Genomic DNA, 24,181 nt, shown 5'->3' with positions numbered 1-24,181 from the left:
CCTGCTCCCGCCCTTTTGTGCCACCCTCTGGGAAGCGGAGCCTGGCAAGCGCAGGAGAGGCGTCGCTGCTCCTCTTGGCGGAAAGTCGCCGTATTTCGGTAAAAACGGCGTTTGCCCGAATGCAGCGGCAGTGATCTATGCGATGTGAAAAACAAAAACCGTAAAACATCAATCAAGTTGTTATTTTTTTTTTTCTTTTTAACAAATATATGTGTTCGCAGTGCGTGGATCCCAAGTGTATCAGCAACAACAACAAAAGCCCAAGTCACTCCCTTTGTTTCTTATTTTGAAGTTGAGAGTCACACAAGCTCTGGGAACAAAAGCTGCCATTTGAAATTTTTACTTCAGTTTTAAACTGGTAAGGTAAAAGGAGATAAGATTTTGAAGGCAGAAGGCTTTAAAGAGATGCAGCTGCCTTTTGAGGAAGTGCTGTCCTGTCATAGCCACTGATGCATAGCCAGGACACTCTTGTGACTGAAAAACTTCAAACTGGTTTGTAATATTTTATATGAAAGACTAATTCGTTTTCTCCTACCGACCTGATCTAGCTATGTTTCTCTGAAAGTGCTTGTAGTGACATACTTAAATTCCTTCATGTTCTGACACCGTTGTAACTCAGTCCACAGTTAGGTTTGCAACCATGTACAGTGCCTGGTTTAAAAAAAAAAAGAAACAAAGGCCTCCCCTGCCTGACACCACTATAGGCGCTGTGCAGAGGCAATACCCTTGTACTGCTGTCCAAAAGCATTACACAGTTCTGTTGGGTTATGCTGTCTAATTTATGAACACCAGAGAGGAGGGGTGCTGAGTATTTGTTACAGACTTTCTATGTAAATAAAAAGTAGAATTAATATTGTTTCCCTGCCTTTTTTGCAGCTACAGGTTCACTGGCAGTCTCTCCACAGAAGTAAACTCTTGACTTTTAGTATTCCTACCGTTGGCTTTCTCTGCTGCCTTGAGCAAGATGATGTGAATTCAGCAGAAGACTTGAGCATATTTCTGAATATAGCCATGTTTGTAACTGATCTTAAAACCACTCAATTTAAATATCTAATCGATCTGGGATCATACAGTCTTATTTATTTAAATGTTGTAAACATCTGCGCTGTATGTCAAAACCTGGGGCATTTAATAGTTCTGAAAGGGATAACTATTAATCTCTGTGCATATATTTTCTCCATGTGCAACGTAGACAAGGAATCCTTGTTTTGAAAGAGATTTGAGGTTTTATTAGTGTTTTTTTTTAGTGACTTAGAGAGATGTTTTATTGCTGTGCAGTTGTCAGTCTGATTTAGCTGCAAGTGAGAAAAGCAAATGGTGCATGGGCAAGCAAAATATCATTGCTGAATGGATGAAATTCCTGTCAGAGCATTATTTTCTCTACATGCAGAACTAATCATGATGATGTATGAGTTAATTCAGCTTATAGTTCAAAACTCCCACTGCTTCCTGCCGTGGTTAATTCTGGGCTTATTCTATTATTAATGTGGTCTCCAATATTAAAGACTTCTTTTAGCTTGTCTTGCATGTGTCATCTTTTTTGTTTGAGTTGGTGGGAAGCTTTTATTGTGTAGCAGTGAAGCTTTTCTAAAAAAGCAGCACAGAACTCTCATATTTTTTTGCCAACTAACAATGTTCCAAACAGTTAATAAATTATGGGTTTAGTTATGAGGAAAAATGCCTTACAGATTGTAGATGTGTATTTTCCCATTTAAACTTCAATCGGTAGTAAAAAGACTGGAAATATGAGTTCCTTCAGAATGAAGAAATATTAGTTAGTAAAAAGTTCAGGTTTTTTTTTTCATAAATCAAGCAGATCTAAGTGCACATGCAGTGGCCATAGCTTTTGCATTAGAAGTGCCCTGCAGAAGCTGCTCAACATACTCAGACAAGGCAGCTCTGTTACAAACACTGGTTGTGTTCTAGCAGGGGTAGCAGTAATGAAAATGTTTAATCTGAGGAATTTCAAGGCACAGACAGTATTTTGAGTGAGGATTGACAAGGCACTATGGCCTGCCACAAACTCAGTCTGACACAGATAACCTTCCATTTTTTTTTCCTTTCCTGTTCTGTAAATATCTGTGGGTGCTGTTGGGTTTCTGGACATCGGAGAGCACTCTGGTTGGTGCTGTAGATAAAAGCTGCAGGAAAACTTCTGTAGTTTTTTTAAAAGTAACTGTAGATAAACTAATAAGCTAGAATGATTCATGCTCTTAAAATGTCAGAGTATTTAAGAAGGGTTTTTGGTGTTACCTTTTCTCATTAAAGCGAGTCATGTAATCTTGTTAATATAATGTAAGTTCATTAAATATTACATAGGAATTGAACAACCTTAAAGCTGTAATAACACTGCCAATACTTGCACTCCCCCCTCACCACCAAGACTAGAATTGAAAGCCATCCTGAAATAATGAATGTGCTTAACTTTGTATTTTATTCTCTGTCTCTAGTTAAAATTCACTATAACGTTGTGGTGACGTGACAGTTAATTGCTTATTGATTAAAATATTCCCAGCTTGTCTTTTACCTCTGAATGCTTTCTTTATGGACAGAATAAATATTCTAATCTTATTTGCTTTCCAGACCTGTTTGTGTTAGACCCTTGCTTCTAACCCTGGAGAAAGTGTGAATAGCCGTGAACATGGTAAGGGCTTCTTGAGATGGCTTTTGAGATGTTTTGGTAGAAATAAATGGAAAATTTCCACTTTCCTCAAGACTAAGAATAAAGTTGCATTATGACAACATTGGGGTTTGAGTGATTGTAGTTATTGATAAATTTAAGGATACGAAAAAATTCACTGTAATGTACATGTCTGTTCTAGGGCAGCTGTTCCTTGCAAGACACTTGAAATTTTGGGTTGTTTTGGCTGATTTCAGGGGGAAATTGTTTTGATACTTACTTGCAGTTAGAGATTACTCGGTTCATTACAGTTCTTGTAACTTTACGTAGAGATCTCTCAGTATTGTCCATTTACCAAGTAAAGTTTAAAACCAGGTAAAAATGCGATTTGCAGGGGAGGTGGGACACATGTAACATCTCGTGTCCCGCCTGACCTGTCGTCCTAGATTCGGATTGCAGCACTGAATGCAAGCTCTACAATTGAGGATGACTACGAAGGTACCTTCAAAAGTCATAAGACACAGACAAAGGAAGCTCAAGTAAGTAAACTTGCAATTTTCTTAATGAAGTTTGATCTTGTTAGAAGTTTTGTTCTCGCTTGTTGCAGCAATTGTTCAACCATTGTTTTTTGTTTTTAAGAAAGTCATGTTACTATCTTACCTCTTGAACCGTCCTTTAGAAAGCCAAAGCTTCACTCAAATGAGTTATCTGAGGTCAGCAGGCTAATGTCCTGCTATACAGTCTGAATGTGGAGTCCTACATAGCAGAAAGTCTTAAAACTGTGAAACCACTGCTATTCATAATAAATATAAGTATATTGTAATAAATACATTTAATAGAACTGTCCTAATAAATAGGTTCTATTTTTGTAAACCCCAGGAAGCAGAAGCTTTTGCTTTGTACCACAAAGCTTTGGACCTTCAGAAGCATGACAGATTTGAAGAGTCTGCTAAAGCTTATCATGAGCTGCTTGAGATTCGTCTTCTGCGAGAGGTCAGTGACCTTTCAGGGGGTGAAACTCTATAAACTACTTTTATTATATTTTGTATTACTTCATTTCTTATTGGCTAATTAGAAATGTCAATGTTATCAATTGGCAAGTTGTTCTTTTTACTTGTGTATTTCCTAATGCCCGCGTTGCATTTATTTTGTTATTTCTAGGCAGTTCTTTCAGGTGATGACAAAGAAGGGTTGAAACATCCAGGCTTGATGTTAAAGTATTCCACCTATAAAAATCTAGCACAACTAGCAGCACAACGGGATGACTTAGAGACAGCCATGGAGTTTTATTTAGAGGTACAGTACAGCTGAAATAAAACACTGGAGCCTCAGTGCTTGCAAACACTTGCAAAATATGAACATACACCATTCAGCATGTGAATGTATGTCTGAATTCTGTGTACTTTCTGTCATTGTGTGTGATATAACCAGTCCACCATTCAGTCCTCACATCAGCAGTGACCTGCTGAAAACTAAAGCAGTGTCAGTGCCCGTAGATGAGCGGCTGTGCTTGTCTGGAATGTGAATGATGTTTGCTGTGCCTTCTAGGCTGTAATGCTGGATTCCACTGATGTCAACCTATGGTACAAAATCGGTCGCGTGGCAATAAAACTCATCCGCCTGCCTTTGGCTCGTCATGCTTTTGAAGAAGGTCTCAGGTGTAATCCTGATCACTGGCCTTGCTTGGATAACCTTATCACAATCCTGTACACACTCAGTGACTACACAAGTAAGTACAGTACCCTCAAAAAATTGCTCAAGATAGGTGTAATTTTACATATCAATAGAAAATTGTAACAATGAAGTCATATAAGAGAAAGTGTATCTTACATAAGCAGTAGAGAGTGATAGACACTTAATTCACAGTAGAGGTTTTCTTTTTTCCTGATAAAGTGTCATGGTCTGTATCAATTCTGGCTACCCTTAATATAAACATGTGTAGTCTCATAGGTAAGAGCCTCTGCAAGAAACTTCTTTGTAGTCTGTTCTCTTGCCTTTCAATGTATGTTGTTTTGTCTTTTGAATCATTTTTAGCTATGTAGTTCAAGGATTTGGTATAAAACTATATTTCAGAGCCTAGTATGATTCATTGTGGTTACAGCAGTTGATACAACTGACCCTAAGATGTTACATTTGAGTAATATCCAGTGGATGAACTGATTCAAAGGAAGCTTAGGTGAGAAGTTGTAAGATGGCAGCAATGTCTGATCCCTTAGGTTTGTCCTACTGGAATGGTCCTAATTATTTTCACATAATGGCCCATGCAGGCAAAAAACTGGTGGGTTGTGTTGCTTGTTCTGCTAATGGAATCTGCAGTTAAGACATTTGGTAACATGAAAATGGTAAATGATTGTGATTCTGCTTTATGACTTTTAATTGCTTTTATGCAGGAATGGAGCCTTGAGTGTAAATAAAAGATGTACTGCAAACAAAACTAATGATTTTCTTTTTCTGGATATGCAGAAATGAAATTATGGCTTCTTTTTGAAATGTATTTAATGTCTGTACAGAAATGATGTCTTCTGTTGGAAGACATGACAGGTTATTTTAACTATATGCATGTAATTATTTGACATGTTGCAAATCTTGGTCTAATTTATGTAAATATCCTATTTAGCTGGAATTCAGTGGTGTATATGAAGCCCACAAATAGGTGCTTTTGAATCAACCAAAGCAGCAGTTGACTGTTGAATTTCTATTTCTCTGTCAGCATGTTTGTACTTTATCTGCAAAGCTCTGGAAAAAGACTGTCTGTATAGCAAAGGATTGGTTCTGAAGGAGAAGATCTTTGAGGAGCAGCCTTGCCTCCGGAAAGATTCCTTAAGGATGTTCCTCAAATGGTGAATGTCATCTTCTAGTCTGTACTGCATTTGGAGTGTATATTTTAGGTTTGGGGTAGTTAAGAAAAGCTGGTAGGTTATAATGCTTTAAACTGTAGCACTATTTTGCTGACCTGTCTTCTAATAACTCAGTGTTAAATGTTGGTGCAGCTGCAGTGTGTTCTTCAGTAATTAATTTTGGAGGGAGGCGGGTGGAGGCAAAAAATTAATTTGGTGCTGCTTACTTATTTTCATACCTGGATCTCTTGTAAACTTCTTCCTTTGTATTATCTTAGTAATTTGCAGCTGCTATCCTCAGCATTCAGTTTAGTTTCCTTTTCCTAATTAAAATAAATAGTGGAGGCATGTAAAATGTACAGGATCTGTCTCAAATTAACTGACCTTTCTGCATCAGAGCTGCTTCTGATACTGTAATGTATTGCTGTGATGGTCAGCAGAATTCCAGAAAGAAGCAAGTTTTTAGTCTAATTGTAGTTCAGTCTCACTGAATGTAGTAAGCATTGCATGTGCAGAGGGCATCAATGCCCTATATACATTGTATGGAGGAAATAGAAATGGGATGTGCATCCTAAAGTTATGCAATAAGTCGGTCAAAAAGATGTTTAACATTTTAAACTACTAAACAAATTTAAATGTCTAAAATGTGAAAATACAGAGTATTTAGAAGACACAGAAGAGAAAGGATAATGTAAATTTGAAGGCTCTGTGATTCTGTGCATAGCAGTAGACCTTGAACAGAAAGTCCTGTTTAGTTACAGAGTCCCTACTTTATTAAGCTGCCTTAAGTCTGGCTTTAAAAATGTGTCACATGCTGAATTAAGCCAGGGCTTTTAACCACTTATTTTTTGTTTCTGGATTGTGACATGTCTGAAAATGTGGACTGTTTTCCAGTTTCAAAAATTCATTCAGACTGTACAAGACAATTTTCAACTCCAAATTTTATTTGTGATGACATGAATTCCTCAGAATAGCAGTTTGGAATGCAGGGACTTCTCGGCCATATAATTTTTCTCTGAACAAAAAACTTCTGTCCCAGAAAGATAACAAACCCTCCTGCTTTCCTTTCTTTTCTCAGTGTCTGGAGAACAGAATAGGACACTCTCCCCTTATCTTTTAATTTTTGAGGCAGAACAAAGAGTTTAGGTAGTGAACATTTCTATATGCACTATAAAGTTTGATAAATAAGTGTTACTTGAATGCTTGTTCATTTTTTACTACATTATAGGAAGATATAAGATGAAATTTCCCCAGGCTTAAAAAAAAATCGCAAACCACCAAAACCCAAACAACAACAAAAAATCCCAACAAAACCTTTATTTTATCTTCATTTCTTATTTCTTAGTGACATGTCTATCCATAATGTAAATGTGAGTGCAGCTGAAACGGGAAGAATCATAGATGAAGCACTGGAGCTACGTAAGAAAAGACAAGCTCTGCTAGTGCGTGAGAGGGAACCAGACCTCAGGCTGGTCCAGCCAATCCCCTTCTTCACGTATGGCTTTACATTTCCTCTTTGTTAAAGTTTCCTCTGAAGCCACCTCTGATGACAGCTGTATTGCACTTCATATTTTTCAGAATGCTATTTTTTCTTGTAAAAACAAACCAACCTCCCAACGTTTTCATATTTCATGAGTTTATAGGTTGGTTTGGTGTGCTTATGATTTTAGCATAAACCCCATAACTGTCAGTTTTCAACCTTTGAATTACCAGGGATGTAAAAAAAAATAAAATATCTTTATGTCTTTATTAAGGTGTAAAGCATTGGGGTTTGGTTTCTAAAGTGGAGTACTCTAGAAGGAAATCTACGGACCTCTCTGTTTCAGACCTGAAATTATTGTGGTCCATATGACAAGAAACACAGAAAAATATTATCCAGCTTTTCTTGTTGTGGGACAGATTTTAACACTCAAATGTGTATTCCTCTCCCACTGAAAAGCTGCGTTTGTTACCTCTAAGCTTTTGGAAGAAAAGCAATGTTGCATGTTGTTGGCATTGTAAATAGAACTTAGAAAACAATGTGACAAGAATTAAGAAAGATTGTGTTTACACATGCAGGTGGAAGTGTTTAGGAGAAGCTTTACTTGCCATGTATCACCACCTGACAACATGTGATCCTCCTCGACCCAGCCTGGGCAAGAGAATTGACCTCTCAGAGTACCGAGACCCTGTTCAACACTTGATGCTTTCTCCTACCTCTACTCCTGTCAGTGTTATTCAGGCAACTCCTGTCAGCACTAATCCAGTAGTGACAATGCCAGATCCTGTATTACCTTATAATCCAACTACACCCAGCTTCCCAAGTCACAGTCAGAATTTATTGGAACCAGGAGCTACTGTAGGTGAGCAAGGTACTTCCATCTAAGATTCAAGATACTTTTGCTACTTATGTGGGTATTAATAGCACCACAAAATCATTGGGAAATGTTGTCTCTAAAGTGCATGTTGGTGGATTCAGAACCTGTTCAGCATATGTATAACATCAAGTAGAAAAAATGAAGTTGGGCTTTATAAAATAAGTGCTGTTAACACTTCATGTTAGAAAAGGAAGGCCACATAAACTGCCTGAAAATCATTGATTCCTCACTGAGACACAGGATGAGTGTTCAGGACAGTGGGCTTACTTTCCTGTCTAATGGAAATGAGAGTCAAGTTGATTTGTTGTTAATTGTCACTCAAGTGCAGGAGTATCTAACCTCTTCTGGGTTTATGTTACTGACTTGTACTTCAGTTTTTCAGTCTTTAAGATAAGAAGAATCATGATTCTGTTCTGGCAGTGATACGTATCAAGCTTTTAATGTTGCAAGTAATCTTGAGCTCCTTAGACTGCATGAGCTGTTACAGGAAGAAGATCACTGGATTATTCTTCTGCTCATATGTGATTCTAAGAACCTGAGAGAGCCAAGCTGTCAGCTATATTTACTGGAAGTCTGTATCAAGAGATTTGAATATTTTATACTGTAGCTCTATTTCCATATCTGAAACTATCAAGGAGCTACCAGTATTTTGTTGATATCCATGGGAATTTATAGGTGTTTTGGGAATTAAAGGCCAGGGTCCTCTGATTCCTGATTCAGAAACTTCTGGAAGATTAAAATAAAGAATAGTGAATTGCAGAATTTTCACTAAGTCTGCTTCTTGCCTCACACCAACATTTTTACTGAAGATGCCATAGCCAGTTTATATTAAAGCAATTTTTTATTATTATTATGATTTAAAAATTTTTGACACTGTCTTCAGAAGGAAGCCAGTGACTCTCTAGTGTTGCTGTAGAATAATGTAAAGTGTCAGCCACAGATAACTTTTTTTTTTTTTTAAAATAAAAAAGCTTATGCACTTTCTGTTTGGTGTTTAACCTGTTGGTATCTTTTTATTATTCTGTTTCTAGGTGACATATCTACAGGTGATAAATCTAAGAAAGGTGTGAAGCGAAGGAGAATTACAGAAGATAGTGGTGAAACAGCTAAGAGAAGATCTGCTAGGGTCCGGAACACCAAGTGTAAAAAAGAGGAGAAGGTTGACTTTCAAGAGCTCTTGGTGAAATTCCTTCCTTCCAGGTACTGCGCAGCAATAACTTTCATTGTGAGAGCATTGTAGGGCTAAGCAGAAGAAGTTCTTTGGGGTTTTGTTTGATTGATACACCCCAACCTTAAAACCACTAGACCAATATTATTTTTTGAGGCAGATGTGATGTGATGTCTTCTCATGAATTTAATAAAACTGGTTTTAGTGAAAATTACTGAAAAATAATTGAAAAATAAGAAAGGTTTTGTTAATGTGAAACTGAATTAGGGAACAATGCAGAAGTCAAGATGGATGAGATAAACAAACAAGTTAATCTTGGTTTGGACAGAATTTGGGAGCCAATGTAAATCTCTGAATCTGGTTCAGTTAATGTATTTTTACTGTTAAAATATGCAAAACATGTCCAATTCAGGCTTCACTTGACTAGTGAAAGAAATAATGAGGATTTTGTTGGTATGTGGGTTTTGCTCCCCTTTCATACAGGTTAAGGAAATTAGATCCAGAGGAGGAAGAGGACCCTTTCAATAACTATGAGGTGCAGTCAGAGATCAAAGAGGAGAATTTCCAGCATGTTGGACCCCACAGAATGTCATTTGATTCCACAACGTTCATGGAATCTGGTAAGGAGCTTATTAGAAACTCCCCTCTTGCTCAATAGTTTCTTGCACAGTGTATGCTTTTTCTGTGTTTTCCTGTCATATCTAGAAGATACAGAACTATATGTTATTTTAAAAGAATACTTTTATGGCATAGAAATATCTCAGTTGTTAACAGTTGTGATTAAAAAAAAATAAATTTAAAGTCCTGGGGGACTGTTTAAGTACAGTGTGCAGGAACTTTTTTGTGTGGAGTTTCCCCTTTGAGCAGGTCGGAATACAGTAACTTATGTACTCTAACTGTATGCAGCACAGCAGAACTGGTGCAAGTGTAGTACATAAAACACTGTTGGAACTTACCTGTTTCAAGTTATGGTCTGCCTTGGCCATGTATGGCTTTGTTTGTCTGCTTTCTAGAAAAACAGGATGTTCATGAATTCATGCTGGATAACCTGAACAATGGTGGGATCTTAGAGATGATGATGAGATATCTAAAAGTCATCAGCCAAAAGTTCCTAGTGAAGTGGCCTCCTGGCTTGTGTGAGGTGGTCCTTAGTATCTATAACAGCTGGAGGAAGCACAGTAGCAGTCTTCCCAACCCGTTACTGAGGGACTCAAGTAATCAGCATATTAAGGTAACAAAACACTTTTAGTATATTAAATAGTACATAAACACTATATACTATAGATTTTGCTCTTTTAGTCCATTGTTGCTCTTTCTTTACCTTCCCTCCCTTTGCTTCTGATATGACACAAAGTTTTGTTTTGTCATCAGGTGCTCTGTTCACAGCAGCTCATTGGGGGTCAGCATTTCTGTTTTAAATAGAGAAAATGGAGTTTAGTTTTTAAAATAACCTGCAATTTACAGTAAGAAGACACAAACAAAACCCAGCCCCACTGCTCCAGCATTACCATTTTATTACCTTTATAAATCTGTAGATCTGACAAATACAAATAGAAGAAATGATAAGCTCATTAAACTAAAGTGAAGCTGGCTTAGTGACACAAGGTGATACTTGAATTATAAAACCAGTGCTGATACTTGTCCACTGAGCCTGCCTTTGCTGCCTTTCAGTCTTAGCAAACTGTATTCATTTGGAAAGTTATTTGCCTTTGGTATGACTGAAGTTTGAAATACTTTTTTTTCAGATCAGGCGTTTCTACTTTTTTGCAAATGAAGAATGAATTCTGAGAAGTCTGTTCACTGACTTCGTTACAAAACAAACAAAAGTATCGCTGTGTAGCAGATACTAAATTTTTATACACCCTGGGACTTTTACATTTCTTTATATTTTTAATATTTTTTTTAACAAATGTAAATATATTTATATATGTATTCCCTTGCTTCTCATTATGACAGCATAACTGCTTGCTTGTATGTAAAATTTAAAAGTCAAGACTTTGTAGCTATGCTATTAAAAATCAGTCTCCCCGTGCTTGTCCGTTCTTTTTCATCCTTAAATTTATTTCAGACTTGATCTTCAAGCTATCCTGAACGTAATAAGTTTGTGGGTTTTTAAAGTTGTAAAGTGCTATTCTGGTAACATGTGTGGACTTTTGAACCTTTCTGCAGCTGGTCCTGTAGCACTTATTCCTGTGAACTTAATCAGAAAACAGTATATTCTTCACTGCACAAAACTACCTGGCTGATCCATGGTGACAGGATTTTTAATATTCTCCTGAACTTTATCTGGGAGGCATTAATAAACTGATAAGACTACATTACATACTCAGTCTCATGAGGATAAATACTGAAAAAATTACAGGATATAGGCTTCTTATTTCTCAGATCTTAGTACTTCTACTGTATTCTGAAAACATGCTATTAGCATGATTTAGCAATTTAATATAATTTTAGCCAGATACAAAACCAAGGATGTCACTTTTTAACATCAGACAGTGCTTTTCTGACTACTTTCACTTATGAGATTATATATTTTTTTTTAATCCTTCTGAGTATTGGTTGTTTTTTTTTTTGTATCTGTTGATTTGTAAATACTTTTATGTGTCTTAGGGCAGAGAAAGAAGTAGTTACAGCTTGGGAATAGAAATGCCAGGAGGACAAGTTGAAGGTTTGCTTTGAAGTAAATTGCAAATTTAGTGGTATGGATTTTTTATTCTTCTAATATATTTTTTTCCTGTATACTCTTTTTTGATCTCTCCATACTTTCTCTGAAGGATATGATGTTGATGAGCCTTTCTTGCATGGAACTGCAATTAGATCAATGGCTACTGACAAAAGGGAAGAGCTCCACAGGTGAGAACCAGATGTTACTTTCTTCAGACTGTAAAAATACTCAAGGTATATGAAGAAATGTTTCCAGGAATTAATTGAATTTTGGAGCTATTTTTTCTTAATTAACATATGTTTCATATCTGTATTTTATTGGTCTGACAATTGTTTGCCTCAAAGCAGATCAGTACTTTTGAAAGACTAGTATGTGAGACTCTTCGTAGGATGCTAGTAACTTTATGATAAAATGTAATTAATTGATTTGCAGTTTCTCCACGAAATTGCCCTGCTGCCTCTCTGAATGGGAAGTTTGGTCCTGACTTCCCAGGGACACATTTCCTGGGAGACCTCTTGCAGCTGTCTTTTGCGTCCTCGCAGCGAGATTTGTTTGAGGAAGGCTGGATGGAGTTTGTCACTCGGGTGTACTGGCTGAAAGCTCGCTTCCTGGCACTGCAGGTTTGGGTCACTTCTGCTTTAACAAATGAAACTTTGCCTAGATTAAAATCAAATGCTGTTCAGAGACACTACAGCTGATTAGGGAATCTCGGCTCATTTAAGCATACAGATAAAATCAGCTCAGAACGTTCTGATTTCATTTTACTTCTTAATTAACTATCCAAATGGTAGAGGTAGAAATGAAGTAGAAGGTCTCTCACGCTAACTTCGTATTCAGATAGGTTCAATATGTAAGTCTTGTTTAAATTAGCTTGTGTTCAGCTTAAAAAATACATTTAGATCAAAGTCCCAAACAGTGCAAAATGCAGTTTTCAACTGAAGCAGCATGTATGTTTACCCTCCCCTCTGCTTATCCAAGGTAGCATGATTCTTCTTTCCGAGACATTTAATTTAATATGCATATTTTGAAACCAAGTGTTTTAAACCTGTGACTAGGAGAATAATTTGAAAGAAATGTTGTTTGATGCCAGACTTGTTTTTTCCCTCCACGTGTTGTGTCCTCAAGGGCATCAAAGAGTTTGTTTTTTCATCAATTACGTTTAATTAGATTGTCAACTAATAATGTGAGTCAGATTTCTAAGTGTGAACTAAGCAGTTTCTTCCATTTTTATTTTTTGCACCTAAGGAATCTGTCCTAATAAACTTGAGGAAAATTCAGAGTTCCTATATGGCTACTGCCATTTTTTCTCTATGGCTTGATATTCTGACTGTGCAGCTTGCATTCTTCTCCTGCCCACTCAACTTCAGTTGGACAGAACAAGTAGAATGCATTCACTTTGCAGAATATAAGAATATTTCTTCACTCAGTGTCTTTATTTGCACAAATGGAAGAGTTATTTCTAGTTTCACACTTCTGTGGTTTTAAAGGAAAGGGATTTTAGCAATCCAAATTAATCTTTTGAATTTATGCAAGCTGCATTCCATTTCACTGGTATATTTTGTTAAAGTTACAGGTAATATACTGCTTTTTTGTTTTAAATTTGAGATTGTCAGCTGGATTTTTTCTTTATCTGAGAATGTGCTGTAATCACACTGACAGTGCCTGCACTGAATTTAAACATTTCCTGCATGCTTTAGAAACGCTTGTTGCAGACAGAGCTCTAGATTTGTTTGTTTTCCTCTATACTGTTTCTGTAGGGAGACATGGAACAGGCACTTGAAAACTATGACATCTGCACTGAAATGCTGCAGAGCTCCACCACAATGCAAGCTAAAGCTGGCAACGAGTGCAGCATCGTAATACGGTTACCTAATCTGCATGTTGATTCTGTTGTTTCTTTAGAGGAGGTAAGAATTAATTTGCAGGTGTATTCTCTTCACTCTATCCCTCCCAGTTTCAAAATGTCATCTGTGAATTAGTTCTCTTGTGATGCAAGCTTACCACATTTGTCCTGGAATTTTTCTAAGAGGGAAAGCACAGGTTCATAGTTTAATGATGATGTTAAGGCCATCATCTCCTTTTCAAAAAGCCACCTTTTGTATTTGTTAGTCCTGTACAACTTCAGATGGCTTTTATGCAAAATAAAAATGCTAGAGCAGCTGCCTGAAGAACAGTAGGTTATTAGATCAGTGTTTTTTTCTGTTCTTAAACTTCACCTTTGCTTAAATGAGCTCTTTACTTCACCAGTCCATTTTCCACATGCTGACTTGCACACACTTTTAAACAAAGGGGGGATAAACTCCCAACACAGGAGATGCTGTCTTCACTTGGAAGTCCATCTGATGGATTCTTGCAGTGTAGAAATGCATGATTTTGGGATTTGAGGCAAAAAAGTTTAATATAGTACTAAAGTCATATACTATATAGTAATTAAAAATATATGGAATGTGTGAAGTGTTAAATAGAAGGTGTTTTCTTTCTGGTTTATATTCCTGGGTGTATCTGTAGAGTTCATATAACTTCACAGCTAAACTGCTAGGAGAAATGTCAATGGTCAAAGGTATGTAAAGACAAAATGAAAGTTGGGTTGTGCCATCTGTGATGTTTGCAGATTGAAAAGAACCTAAAATCTTTGGAGAGATGCCAGTCCTTGGAAGAGATCCAGCGACTGTACGAGGCAGGGGATTATAATGCAGTGGTGCATCTTCTTCGTCCAACGTTAAGCTTTAATGGTTATGGCAGAGCAAAACATCTGGAATTTGTAACATCCATACCAGAGAGACCAGCACAGCTGCTTCTCCTACAGGTTTGGTTTGTTTCTTAAAAAAATCTTTTTCAGTAAGGGCTTAAGACTTATTTCTGAAAACAGGATGAAAGGATTTCTAGAGTGGGTGTTAATGGTTAAGGAGCCTTATTTACAAAGCAAAATGTGGAACCAAATCTGTAAATGCTCTGAACAGCACAGCTTTATTGACAAAACTAGTGGCCTAGAGGTCTGTACTTGGACCATTGCTGTTTAATATCTTCACCAGTGACATAGACAATGGGATTAAGTGCACCCTCAGCAAGTTTCCAAGCTGAGTGGTGCAGTTGACAGGCCAGAGTGACAAGAGGTCATTCAGAGAGATCTGGACAGGCTTGAGAAGTGGACCTGTGTGAACCTCATGAGGTTCAACAAGGCCAAGTGCAAGTTGCTGTACCTGGGTTGGGGCAATCCTCAATGTCAATACAGGCTGGTGGGTGAAGGGATTGAGAGCAGCCCTGCCGAGAAGGACGTGGGGTGCTGGTGGATGAAAAGCTGGATGTGAGCTGGCAATGGTTGCTGGCATCCCAGAAGCCCCCGGCGGCCTGGGCTGCACCCCCAGCAGCATGGGCAGCAGGGCAGGGAGGGGATCCTGCCCCTCTGCCCTGCTCTGGGGAGACCCCCTGCAGTGCTGGGGCAGCTCTGGAGTCCTCAGCACAGCAGAGCCAGGGACCTGCTGGAGCGGGGCCAGAGGAGCCCCAGCAAGGACCCAAGGGGGGAACCCCTCTGCTGGGAGCCCAGCAGGAGAGAGTTGGGCTGGGGCAGCCTGCAGAGGAAAAGGCTCCAGCTGGGGAGACCCTCTGGTGGCCTCTCAGCACTTAAAAGGAGCCAAGCACTTAAAAGGAGCCAAGAAGAAAGTCTTTTTAGCAGGGCCTGTTGTGACAGGACAAGGTGTAATGGCTTTAAACTAAAACAAGGGAGATTTAGAAATTTTTATGCTGAGAGTAGTGAATTGCTTGCACGGGTTATGCAGAGAGGTGGTTGATACCTCATCCCTGGAACCATTCCAGGTAAGTTCAAATGGGGCTCTGAGCAACTTGCTCTAGTTGCAGATGTCCCTGCTCAGTGCAGGGGCCTTGGACTAGGTGACCTTTAAAGGTCCTTTCCCACACAAACCATTCTGTGTTGCTATGATGCTAGCCTTATATTTGATACTCTGTTATTTATGAAGTAATAAAAATGGTAGAACCAGATCATAAAAATCCACACTCTGTTTCTGTAGGGCCTCTACCTACAGCCATCCTTTTCCTGAATATTTTTTTTTTTGCATTTCTTGTTAAAGCAGAAAGATACAGTGGTGAGTTTTTTGAAATTTATATCACACTTGTATATTTGTCATCCGGGGTCCAGGTGCCTCCTATTGCCCTTTTTTATGTTATATTTGAAGATACTCTATTATTGTTTCATTAAAGTAACCACAGTAACTATATAGTGTATTGCTTTGCCCTGCTGTGCATTCATGGTTTAAAAGAAACCCTTCATCCTTTTAACAGAGGTTTTTTTTCCTATTTACGTTCCCTAGGACTCCCTGCTCAAACTGGAAGATTACAAGCAATGCTTCGAATGCTCAGAAGTTGCCTTGAATGAGGCAATTCAGCAGATGATTAATATGACAGCAGCCTCTGCTAAAGAAGAGTGGGTTGCTACGGTGACACAGCTGCTCACAGGAATAGATACTTCACTGTCCCCAGTCAGCAGCATCCTGAGCGACTCTTCTGTAACACCAAGCCTTGTTCGACTGACAAACAACCTGATTCAGGTAACCTGTTCACTTCCTCTGGGAAGGAGGGGTTGTGTGCTGCAGGGCTTTGGACATGATACAGCTGCTGCCTGAATTGCCACCCACTCACAGTGATCTTTTGGGTTACATTTTTGTTGGAGGAAGGTCAGGGGAAGATGAGCAATACCTTCATAGTCTTCATTTTCATTTTAATTTCAGTATGTTAGAGATGCACTGAGCACACCTGTGCTAGAATCAGTGACAGCAGGTACCTTCAAATAGTGAGATAACCCAAGGAACAACACTATTTTCTGAGCTGTTTGAAATGATGATAGACTGATGGAGCAGTCTGTAAATTATCTTGGCTGTATGTGCTTTGGGCTAGAAGACAAGATCCCATAAGCCTGATGAACACAGTAGAGTTGCTTGCAAGTGCTGGCCAAGCTGAAGGTTTTCTCAGTACAGACAGAGGGTGATAAGAAGGAGGCACGAAAAAAAGTGATGTGAGGACTGTTATTTAGCTTTTTAAAGAAGGTACTTTCATATCTTAAAACTACTGAATGAATATTTTTAGTCCAGGTAACAAATGGCAGACTGAGTTCTGTTAGGAAGCTGTTGTGGTTGATGTCAAAGTTCAGTGTGCTTGTAACTTTTAAATCTCCATTTACTTCAGTAAAAGCCAAGAACCTTTGTTACTCACAAAATCATGCTCTTATTGTGTAAAGTACTATGTGTGTCACTATGTTATGGAGTGTAATGGAATTCTGGAGAATAGAATATTCATTATAATATCCTAAATGGTTCCCATAGTAATAATAAATATGATTCTCTACCTGTTTAGATACAGATAGATAATTGGTTGTATATGTGAAAGAATGTGACAAAAGTGTAGGACTTCAGAAATTTCTGTCACTGTGGCAATAAAATGCGCAGTTGTGTATGAGAAATGTTAGGACAACAGTTCCATGACAGCACTGTGTTGCTCAGGGTTTACTCAGTTACATAATTTATATAGCATCTGTTAATGATTCTGGTTGGTGTGTAACAGTTCTTCTAAGACATGGTAAAGAATTCAGGAATTCTTTTAGCTAAGTTCCTCTTCCTTGCTGAGTTGTAGATACATTTCTTGTAATGAGGCCTACTAACACCAAGAATTTATGCTGTACATTTGCTTACTTCAAATTCTTTGTATGTTGTCTTAATAGAGAAATAACTAGTTGGAAAATGATGATGCAAGAGGAATGTCAGGGTAGGGGAAATGTTCCTCCACCTTTCCCCATACCAGTTGATCCCATTTATAGGAGTTTTGTTTGAGTGGCAGTGTTTTACTCCCACTGGTTGTTAGAAGCCAAAGTTCAACTTTAGGTTATTCCTTGAGGATAAAATGCATTACCAGCTTTGGGTTGTTCTGAAAGGATTCACACCTGATGTTTATTTCCTATCACTTTGTCTGTATGCTGTTTTTTCTTTGTTAGATTATAGACTGCAGCATGGCAGTCCAGGAAGAGCCAAAAGAACCATACGTCTCCTCAGTGCTTCCATGGATTATCCTGCACAGGATTATCCAGCATGAGGAAGATGCTTTTCGATCTCTTTGCTGCCAGCAGCAGCAGCAGAACCAGGGAGAAGAAGGTATGTTAGTTATTCATTTTTACATATTGGAGATGAGCTCCTTGCTATCTAGCTCTGGAACATAAATAAGAAAATACTTGTTCGTTGTCATATCTTGCTGGCTGAAGGGAGTAGAGGGGTGTGCAAACATCACTTTTGTATCACAGAGGAAACTCGGGTTTGCCAGGTGAAGCATTGGCTACATGGATTTAACTCAGCTCTGTGCTACTTAAATGTTTACTGACTTGTTTCTTCCAGTGAGTCCTGATACCCCTATGTTGCCTTCTTCACTCATGCTGCTGAACACTGCTCATGAGTATTTGGGAAGAAGATCCTGGTGTTGCAATTCAGACGGTGCTCTTCTCAAGTTCTATGTAAGTGTTAACAACATAGAATAATTCAGGTTGGAAGTGATCTGTGAAAGTCGTCTGGCCAGTCCCCATCTCAAAGCAGGGAACAACTTCAAAGTTATGTTGTTTATTCCCTTGTCCTCATATTAAGTATATGCTCTTAAATCCACTTTCCTCCTTCTCCCAAACACATGAAGGTTTCAGTCAGCTTAGTCTGAACAGCAAAGGCTTGTTACTCCAGAACCCTGTCCGCTGATACGCCTTCTAAACAGGACTTGTTGTCAAGCAAGAAATGCCTTTGGATAGCTAACGGTACTATACAAACATCTTACATGGGAATTAATAAATGATCCACCTTGCCCTGAAAGAGAAAGCACTAAATAAATTTTAAGTGACTATTCTCAGTACCTAGGAGAAATGTGGTTCTGTACCAGCCACTGATCGTGGTAAAACTTCAGCTGAATGGCTTGAGTTTTGTGGTGCTCAGCTTTGGAAGATGCATCTTCTACTCTTGAAAAATGAACAGAGGTAATGTTTCTGAGAGGTAAAATTTCTCATGATTTCTGGTGCTAAAATTTCTGTTTACAGAGAAGTTTCTATAGCTGTGATATATTATATATATATATAGCTGTGATAGGCTTTCCTGCTGTTGATAAATTTGACCTATTTGATTATACCTGCCTTGACTATATACAGACTCAAAAAAATAGTAATGTTATTGTTTTCATGTTATCAACCAAATGTAATTCCAAATACATCTCGTGAATGAAGATGATGAAGCCTTCAGTCCTTCCCTTCCCTGTGTCTGAAGGCTGTTCTTTGCTCTGTTATTCAGATGGGTGTGTTAGATCTAATATGCTGCAGAAAAGAGTGTCTGGGTAGTAATGCTGTAGCATACTATAAGATGGTGTCAGCAAATGAAAGGAGTTATCCATTGACCTTTCTAAGATTATTCTTTGAGGCCTTGTTGTTACACTAGAAATTTCCCATGATTAAAGGAGACTATTTCTGTGTGTTGCTGTTTCCTTGCTTTATCCTTAGCTCAGAAACCGAAGTGCAGCCAGCTTTTCCCTGTGCAGAGGACTGACAGGCTGGGATGACCTGGCTGTTGGTGAAGCCCAGAGAACACGGTACCGTGGCATTCCTTGGGCACTGCTCTGCAGGGATATTTCAGTGCCACTTGCAGATTCAGCTTGACTTCATTGAGGTTTACTACCTTCAGCCAAGAGAAAAACATGATTAGTTCTGCATAAAGCTACTCAGGAATCTCTTAATTTCCCTTCTCAATACTCCCTGGAGCTTATTAGCCACAGCTCAGTGCCAGACCCCATATAGCTCTGCATTTGAGCAGCAGTGTGTTTAGGACAGTAATTTAGACGGCTGGGAAGGATGGCACAGAGAGCCTGAGGGGTTCTGCAGGTGTCAGCTCACCCTGCTGGGGCTGCAGCTAATGAACAGTGTTTGAACTGAGGCTGATTCAGTTTAGGACTATTAGATTATCTCTGCATCCTACTCTCCTCAGTCTCCCTGGTATTAGGAGCATAATGCTGATACACCTGAGTTGCCTCCCCATGGGTCTGCCTGGAGTCCAGAGCATTTATTAGCTGAGGACTGCAGCCTTGTGGAAACAGCCTGTTTCCAGACTCGAGCTCGCCCTCGAGTGCAGCCTTTCTAAGTGATGAATCTAAATTGTGTCTGTATAGTGTATCTGCAGCCTGGGGAGTCTGATAGTGTGCCCTGTGAACCTGGATCAATTACAGATAATTGAGAGCTGTGAATGTATTTACAATTAGATCTTTGCAAATGTCATCAGGTACTTTGAACAAAATCTTCAATTTTCAGTCACAGAATTGCCTATTTGAACTATAATATGGTGTTATTGAGCACAAGAATTTAGTTTTCAGACACAGGAGGGTGTTGGAAGGTTAAAGAAAGACAAAGATAAAATGGGATAAATTATTTGAAGGTAAATACAGCTTCAAGAATGCTAAACAGAAGTGTGTTTTAGAGACCAGTATTAAATGATCACCTTCTGTAGGTGAACTGTCTGCTCAGATACATCGTGTCACTTGTGGCTGAAGATGGTGTACAAGAAAAGATGTCAATACACAGAGTCCTTTAGCAATAGTCGAAGTCTGAGTTAGTAACAATTCTGGGTTACTGCCAAGAATTTAGAAGCTGAATAAGAACACAGGACATTGTGTTGGACACTGTTCAAGTGAGAATTCTGTTACTGGTGTTAGATGTGGTTTTGTTTGCAGCAGTAGGAATCTCATGCTTTTGTTAGCATTCAGGGATGCTTACATCTTCCTTTCAACTTGTTTACCTGTGCTTTTCATAAATTTCAAGCATTGTTCACAAATTTTTACAGGAAAATTAGTGGAAATATGTTGACTTCTGTGACTGAAAGATGATTGCTGTGACTCAAAATTTCATTTAAATGCCTTCTAAAAATTGTCTCTACTCTTATTTTTCAGAGGTTTGGCTCTTAATAAATGATACCTTGTTCTCAGCCCAGGTCTTTTAAGAAGAAGAGAATTAACATCTTATTGTCAGTCGCAGCATTTACAAACAAGCTTCTTACCTGTAGAGTGACAGAATCTGCCTTGTGATGCTGTGCAGTGTTTATAGTGTCAGGAAAGCCGATCGTGATAAGAAGGTTCTTGTAGCGTCCATTGTATGCATAAAAAATGGAGTTTTCAGTCCTTGTTGTTGAAAAACTATAAATGAGGATGAACAGACAATTGAAGTACTGTAGAAGTACTGGGTTTGAACTAAACACCCGAAATCTTACTAAACAGATTATTCTTGGTGAACATGGTTTTACTGACTTTGAAATGTCTTCCTGGAATGTGTTCTTTTTGGTTTGCTTTTTAAGGAAGCTTAGTGAAAACTTTCAAAGAATCGCCCTTTATCTTTTGGCATTCAGTTGCAGTTTTCTGTTGTGAATGTTTTAGAGTAATAGTGTCTTCCAAAATAGTCTCCTGATGGGTACTTATTCTTGTAGTGTTAAAGATAGCGACTTGCTGCGGTGTTTAGTCATTTGGGATCAATCCACACACTTCCCTTGGAGTCTAGCCATCTGTGTAATACTATTCATAGTGTACAATTCTCTATCCCTTTTTAGCCAGATTTTCATTAGCTGTCCCTTCTTTTTCCACAGATCCTCTCCATCTCCCTTTTAATGTGCAGAGGAAATTGATGTTTGTGTATTAGGGCAGAAATTCTTCTGTGCCTTTTCCTTACTCACAGGGTTGTAATGTTTATATCCACAGGTGCAGCTTGGTGGGTGGTGGAAAACTTTGAACGGTCTGAACTCTGAAACATTGAGCTAATACCTAATCTTATTGATTGAAGACAAGAGTTCATGATTTAACATAGGAAAAAAATAAAAGCACTCTTGCAGTTACAGTGCTGTTAAAATTACTTGTGTGAGATTAGGTCATAGAAATATGGGTGGCATTTGATTGTAATTTGGGAAGAATATGTGTAGCTCCTTAATGTTGTTTTCATCATCTGCCTTCAGACAACTAGGTTACAATGCAATCTCCAGCTTGCAGATGACTTTTTCATTAATATTTGTGGTGTTATAGGTTCAGGTACTACAAAAAGAACTTGCAGCATCTACTTCTGAAGATACTCATCCATACAAAGAAGAGCTGGAAACAGCCTTGGAACAGTGTTTTTACTGTTTATATGGTTTCCCTAGCAAAAAAAGCAAAGCAAGGTACCTAGAAGAACATTCAGTACAGCAGGTAAGATATGTATAATTTAATGTCAGTGGAATATTCTGAGTTTATGAAAGATACACCCTTGTTTGGTTTTCATGCACCTTAGTATATCTGGGAGAAAGATTACTGATTACTTCTATTTCCTTGTGAAATTTATCTGTTCTACATATTGTAGAAAAGAAACTAATTAAAAAAGTATGGAAGCCTTTCAGAATGTAGGGTCAGATATTTGCAGTGAAATACTAGTATAGTCTTTGTCACAGTAGTCTGCCAGTTTGAAACTATTGACAAATTGATTTTTATTGAGCCATGACTTTCCAGTTTTCAACAGAGAAGGTCAAGTTTGAGGAAAATTAGGAAAAAGTCAGCTGGAAAGAAGAAAATTGCAGACAGCCTTACAGTTCAAGAAAGTGAAAAATGTCACTGATAAAAATTCTGCAAGTAAATTGTAGCTAATTTTGAAATCTATGGTGGTAAATATCTGGTGACTGTTTATGAGAAGTGTGTGAAAGTCAGTTGAGTTTGGGAGAAAAATTGCTACAGAGTGCCTTGGGAAGAGATTTGTAGTGTTAAGGAGGAGACAGAAAAAACAGGTCAGCAGTCCTCTGTCTGGAAAAATCACTGAGTTTGTTCAAAAACTGCAGATGATTTTTGCATTTACCAAGTGAAAATGTTCTTCATTTGTAATTCTAAGATCAGTTACGTACAAGCAAGAGTCTAGCTCCTTTGAAAAGACCTGTTAAAATACAGAAATACTGTTATTACTCAATGAATATTTGTGAATTTTGTCTCATGAATTTACCTTTTAGAAAAGTCAGATAATGAGAAAATGGGAATTATTTAAGAGAAAGGGAAGAATAAGGAGATTATGTTCTGCACGCTTCTCCCCCTTTCCACTCCCCCTGCCCCCTCCCTCCAAGCCCCCCAACTACATTTGGGCAATTCTGGATGAAAAATTTCTTACTGAAATCATTGACAAATTGATCTTTATTAATGCATTTTCCCTATTTTCAATACAGAAGCAAAATTTACTATAAGGAGTAAGCTGAACAATAAAAGGAGAAAAACTTAGTCTAGCAGAAGAGAACTGTATTTTTTTTTTTTTTTTACTGTTTCAAGAAAGGAAAATGAAGGGGAAATGAGGAATAAATTCTGAAAATGCTGTTGGAAATGGTAGAGCATTTCTCCTCCGTGTCTTATCCATGCTCTCAGTGTTGGTGTCTCAGGATGCTTGCAATTGATTCTTGCTTATAAACAACTTTTCTGGGCAGCTCTTCTAAGCAAGTAGAAGGGCTTTTAATTTTCAGTGACATATCCTAAGTCACAACCTTATACCTTAGTCTTTTAAATCTGAGCAGTATGCTATATTTGTGAGCAGCATCAATTAATGATGCTGTTAATTGTTCTGCTCTTGAGAGGTTTATTTTGCTTCCTGCCAGAGTAATATGTATATCCTTATGAACTAAAAGAACCACAGAAACTCATCATTAGTAGACTTAGGAGTTTTGGAATTTTAGATATCTTTTTTTTCCCCCCTCTCATCTACCTCCTTCTTCAGGTTGATCTAACGTGGGAAGATGCTTTGTTCATGTTTGAGTATTTTAAGCCTAAAACTCTCCCAGAATTTGATAGTTACAAAACCAGTACTGTGTCTGCTGATTTGGCCAACCTTCTGAAGAAGACTGCTACAATTGTTCCTCGAACAGACAAACCTATGCTGAGCCTTGATGCTGTATCTGCCTATATTGAAGGAACGTGCAGCAAGGTATAATTGATTGCTTTAAAAAATATAAAATTTAAAGGAGCAAAAATTATTGTTGTTATTGTTATGTTGACTTTAAGATAGTTAGGGGATTGTTTATTTATTCTGTGATATTGGATTTCCTCAGGTAGTTGCATTTAAATGAAATAAGAATGACACCACCAAAGCTTTTGGTCCTAGAATATCCAGATGTAATATTGATTAATATAGAGTCAGTCTGAAATGTTCATTAGTGTTTGAAAGTACTCTGTGTGTCTGTGGAAGGCTTTCACCGACTTCATATTCAGTACCTTTATATTCTGTGCTGAAAAGGCTACTTTCACTACAGGGAGAAAGCAAGTGTGCAGCTTATCTAATATGAGAGTTTTATTTAATACAAATCTTTACTTTTTTTATTTCAGGCACCATCTCTGCCAGATGGTGCAGACTATTCTCCACCTGTGGTGACTGAGTTGTACTATCTCCTGGCAGACTATCATTTCAAGAATAAAGAACAGTCTAAGGCCATTAAATTTTACATGCATGACATATGTATTTGTCCAAACAGGTCAGTATTA

General features: G+C 38.1%; 1 protein-coding gene across 1 annotated transcript in view; it reads left to right on the top strand.

Moving 5' to 3' along the window:
- Positions 1-3,066: 3,066 nt before the first annotated feature.
- CABIN1 (calcineurin binding protein 1) overlaps positions 3,067-24,181 on the top strand; it is a gene marked incomplete at both ends in the record, with an annotated part of 45,516 nt that continues 24,401 nt past the window's right edge. Inside the window, 20 exons of the mRNA XM_008942560.1 lie at positions 3,067-3,159; positions 3,500-3,613; positions 3,782-3,916; positions 4,169-4,349; positions 5,331-5,460; positions 6,803-6,952; positions 7,516-7,799; positions 8,846-9,014; positions 9,466-9,602; positions 9,996-10,213; positions 11,757-11,835; positions 12,080-12,267; positions 13,405-13,554; positions 14,259-14,453; positions 15,973-16,209; positions 17,646-17,802; positions 18,040-18,155; positions 21,725-21,886; positions 23,421-23,627; positions 24,026-24,171. Coding sequence (XP_008940808.1) covers positions 3,067-3,159; positions 3,500-3,613; positions 3,782-3,916; positions 4,169-4,349; positions 5,331-5,460; positions 6,803-6,952; positions 7,516-7,799; positions 8,846-9,014; positions 9,466-9,602; positions 9,996-10,213; positions 11,757-11,835; positions 12,080-12,267; positions 13,405-13,554; positions 14,259-14,453; positions 15,973-16,209; positions 17,646-17,802; positions 18,040-18,155; positions 21,725-21,886; positions 23,421-23,627; positions 24,026-24,171 — 3,248 coding nt within the window. The remainder of the gene's footprint in view (positions 3,160-3,499; positions 3,614-3,781; positions 3,917-4,168; positions 4,350-5,330; positions 5,461-6,802; positions 6,953-7,515; positions 7,800-8,845; positions 9,015-9,465; positions 9,603-9,995; positions 10,214-11,756; positions 11,836-12,079; positions 12,268-13,404; positions 13,555-14,258; positions 14,454-15,972; positions 16,210-17,645; positions 17,803-18,039; positions 18,156-21,724; positions 21,887-23,420; positions 23,628-24,025; positions 24,172-24,181) is intronic.

This window comes from Merops nubicus, unplaced genomic scaffold (assembly GCF_000691845.1).
Source record: "Merops nubicus isolate BGI_N331 unplaced genomic scaffold, ASM69184v1 scaffold8656, whole genome shotgun sequence".
Taxonomy (NCBI): domain Eukaryota; kingdom Metazoa; phylum Chordata; class Aves; order Coraciiformes; family Meropidae; genus Merops; species Merops nubicus.
Note: the sequence above shows the minus strand (reverse complement) of the source record. Positions and strands in the feature narration are given on the sequence as shown.